The 3,202-nt window shown below is 40.9% G+C and overlaps 1 protein-coding gene across 3 annotated transcripts in view; it reads right to left on the reverse strand.

Annotated features, from left to right (window-relative positions):
- The window catches only part of ETV1 (ETS variant 1), a 60,376-nt gene extending 59,261 nt beyond the window's left edge, over nucleotides 1–1,115 (reverse strand). For 2 of the 3 annotated variants that reach the window (XM_018557727.1, XM_018557726.1), the window contains exon 1: nucleotides 758–1,111. In XM_018557727.1, the coding sequence (XP_018413229.1) occupies nucleotides 758–818 (61 nt within the window). In that variant the 5' untranslated portion in view covers nucleotides 819–1,111. Of the gene's footprint in view, nucleotides 1–757 lie in introns of all 3 variants that reach the window. The other variant, XM_018557728.1, reaches the window with a different exon arrangement.
- Between the last annotated feature and the right edge of the window lie 2,087 nt (nucleotides 1,116–3,202).

Genomic DNA, 3,202 nt, shown 5'->3' on the forward strand with positions numbered 1-3,202 from the left:
TAAAAAAAAAAAAAAAAAAAAAAAAAAAGTATCCCAGATTGTGAATCTCACCCAAAAAAACACCCTTTTCCATAACTGCATAATACAAGTGATCACTTCACATTGTGGCACATTCTATAGACATGCATAAAGAAAGTAAAAGTACATCATGAAGCCACCAATTTACCAGCCATGTCAAAGTCAAACCATCAAACAAAGAAAAACCCACAGCTAAAACAAATAAAAAATAAAAAAAACAATGGTATGTAGGTAAACCAATTAAATAAGTCAGCCAAACTACTCCATCCTACACATAGCAGTGCACCTAAACCTGTCAGTATATAAAATTTTACTGTATAGAACATCATGGGTTGGAAAGAATAGCACATTTTTTCACTGCACAACTGACAAAAGAAAAAAAAATGCTAAATAATAAAAAATAATATTAATAACAATAACGATAATAATAATCAGTAGCCTTAGATTATCCTACAGCACGTGTAGTAAAGAAATGAACAGAAACTTCAATTGCAATATGTTTAGGATAAGCAATAACCCAACCTTACACAAAAGCAATGATAAACAATATTAAACAAGTGTACTTATGTTCGATCTGCTGTCTGTTTTCTATTACAAAAAGGAAAATTAAAAAAAGGAAAATATTTTTTACAAAAGTCACATTTATACACGAAAATCTGTCCATGTATGCATGAAATGATACAAACTTAGAATACAAAAGCATCCAGCTACCATCATATCCCAACCACTCCATACACACCTAGCGTCCTGTGCTGAGAGCAAGGTGGGAAGAAGGCACTTGCACTCAATTCTTGAAGCATCCCGTCCTAGTGAACTCAATGAGAGCAGATTGTGCCATCAGAAAGCTACTCTGGTAGAACGCCACAGGATCATGTGTGCTGATGGAAATAAGACAGCTGCCTCTTGCCCTGCGCTGCCTGTGTGATGCAGTCTCTCGAGGTGCACTGATATAAAAGCTGATCAATTGCAATCAAAAAAAAAAAAAGGAGAGAGAGAGCAATGAGAGAGAGAGCGAGAGAGAGGGAGGCTGACAAGAACCTCAAGTCGTTCAGCACCAGTTCTGGCCAAAAGCAGATGTGATTGTGTGCTGGAAGCAACCTCTCCTAGTAATTTGTGATGACACTGGATAGAGCAGCTCCCAAGTCCCCAAAGACAAAGTCATCACAGCCTCTAATGTATGCACGACACTTGAGGTGGCTCTTTTAAAGCTCAATTAATTGGGCTGAACATCGAGACAGCAAGTTCACTACTTCTCTCTCTCTCTCCTCCTTTCTCTCTCTCTCATTCTATTTTTTTTTTTTCTTTCATTCTCTCACTCTTCCTCTCCATTTTCGCTCTCCTCTACAATTTTTCTCCCTCTCCAACCATTTTGGCCTCTCTTACCTTCAGCAAGCCACGTCTCTTGCAACTGACTCAGATCTTGAAAGAGTTCTAGAAAGACAAAAGTGTAATGAATTTACATTATAAACACGTCGTATGTTCTTCAGTTTTATAGCTCTAACCTTTTAAGATCAACCTCCCACCCCTACTCTTTCATCAACAAGCACAGGATATCCCATGGACCCCTACGTGGCTGCACCTTGTACGGGGCCATGGAAGATGTTGGTGCTAAATCAAATGGCAATTGTATGTGATGTTGAAGTCTTATATACACACACACACATCTCTATCTAGATGGACCCTTGTCTTTATTTAACCTTACCTACTACGTAACTATGAATGGGGTTAAGACACCGAACTGGTGAAGGATCATAGACCTTCTGTACTAATTTGCACCTTGTACTTTGCTTGTTTAGGGCACCGAGCCATACATTTGAATCTCAGCTCACATTCACAGTGCTCAGAAGGCAGTTGTAGATGCCAAGTAATATAAAAGTATTATAAAGTGACAAATAAGAAAATATAAAAATAATAAAAGCACTTTTCAATGTAGTACTCTATCGAACTAGCAGGGTACGGTGACCTTTGCTCTGAAAATGGACCTGGGACTTGTGGTTCGCCAGCAGCAAGAAGGCAGGATTGTCTCAGGTTCCTTGTTCTCAGGAACCAGAAAGGAACGACAAGTCCCAGCATGCTGCACAAGCCTGAGCTAGCAGGGTACAGTGGGCTTTGCTCTGAAAATGAAGCTGGGTCTTGTGGTTCACCAGCAGCAAGAAAGCAGGATTGTCTCAGCTTCCTTTTTCTCAGGAACCAGCAAGGAACGACAAGTCCCAGCTAGCGGGGCACAGTGGGCTTTGCTCTAAAAATGGGACTTGTGGTTCACCAGCAGCAAGAAGGTAAGATTACCTCCGGTACCAGCAAGGAACGACATGTCCCAGCATGCTGTACAAGCCTGAGCTAGCAGGGTACAGTGGGCTTTGCTCTGACAATGGAGCTGGGATTTGTGGTTCGCCAGCAGCAAGAAAGCAGGATCGTCTCAGCAATCCCTGACATAAATAAACAGTTAGAGAAGGGAGACTACCAAGTGTCATAATGTTAGTAGACAATTCGGATACACAATGCCCTACTAGTGAGTAAAAGTTGGCAGCCTAGCAAACATATTAAAGGGCCCCCGAGTGAAAACAATAAAAGATTAAAAGTGCAGCTAGCGCGGTAACAACCCTACAGAGAAGAAACTTTTTTGATTAAGAGCTATTGACAAATTGCATCATAACAAAAAAAAATGCATAGCTAATCAACCTTCCACAATCTCATTCATAAAAATTCCCTCTGGTGCCCCCTGAACTAACATTTGCACGAGAGGATGGCCAGGAGCTCAGTAGAAGAGGAGGAGGAAAGAGGAGAGAAAGAGGGGGGAAAAAAACAAAATAAATAAATGAAATAAAATAAACAAACTTGCAAATACTAACAGTGGAAACGGAAGTCTCGAGCTGTTTTGTATATCTCCACCTCCCCTCCCCCAGGGCTGCAAGTGGAGATCTGTGATTTGCAAACGTGTGCAACAACTAGTAATGGCGATGAACAAGACTTGCAATGCACCTAACGGGGAGTACAGAGGGGAGAGGAAGCAGAGAGGGCTTGCAAAATGCAATCAAGCCCCACTATCAAACAGGAGGCAAGAGGAAGAAGAAAAAAAAAAAGTTGCAAAAAGACCCACCTGATTGTGACTAGCTTCAGAGTACTCCCTCCAAATTGAATAAAAAACATTAGTTATTAGCAAGCACTTCCCCCTGTGCAAGCTGTA

This window comes from Nanorana parkeri, unplaced genomic scaffold (genome assembly GCF_000935625.1).
Source record: "Nanorana parkeri isolate BGI_ZX_2015 unplaced genomic scaffold, ASM93562v1 scaffold300, whole genome shotgun sequence".
Taxonomy (NCBI): Eukaryota; Metazoa; Chordata; class Amphibia; order Anura; family Dicroglossidae; genus Nanorana; species Nanorana parkeri.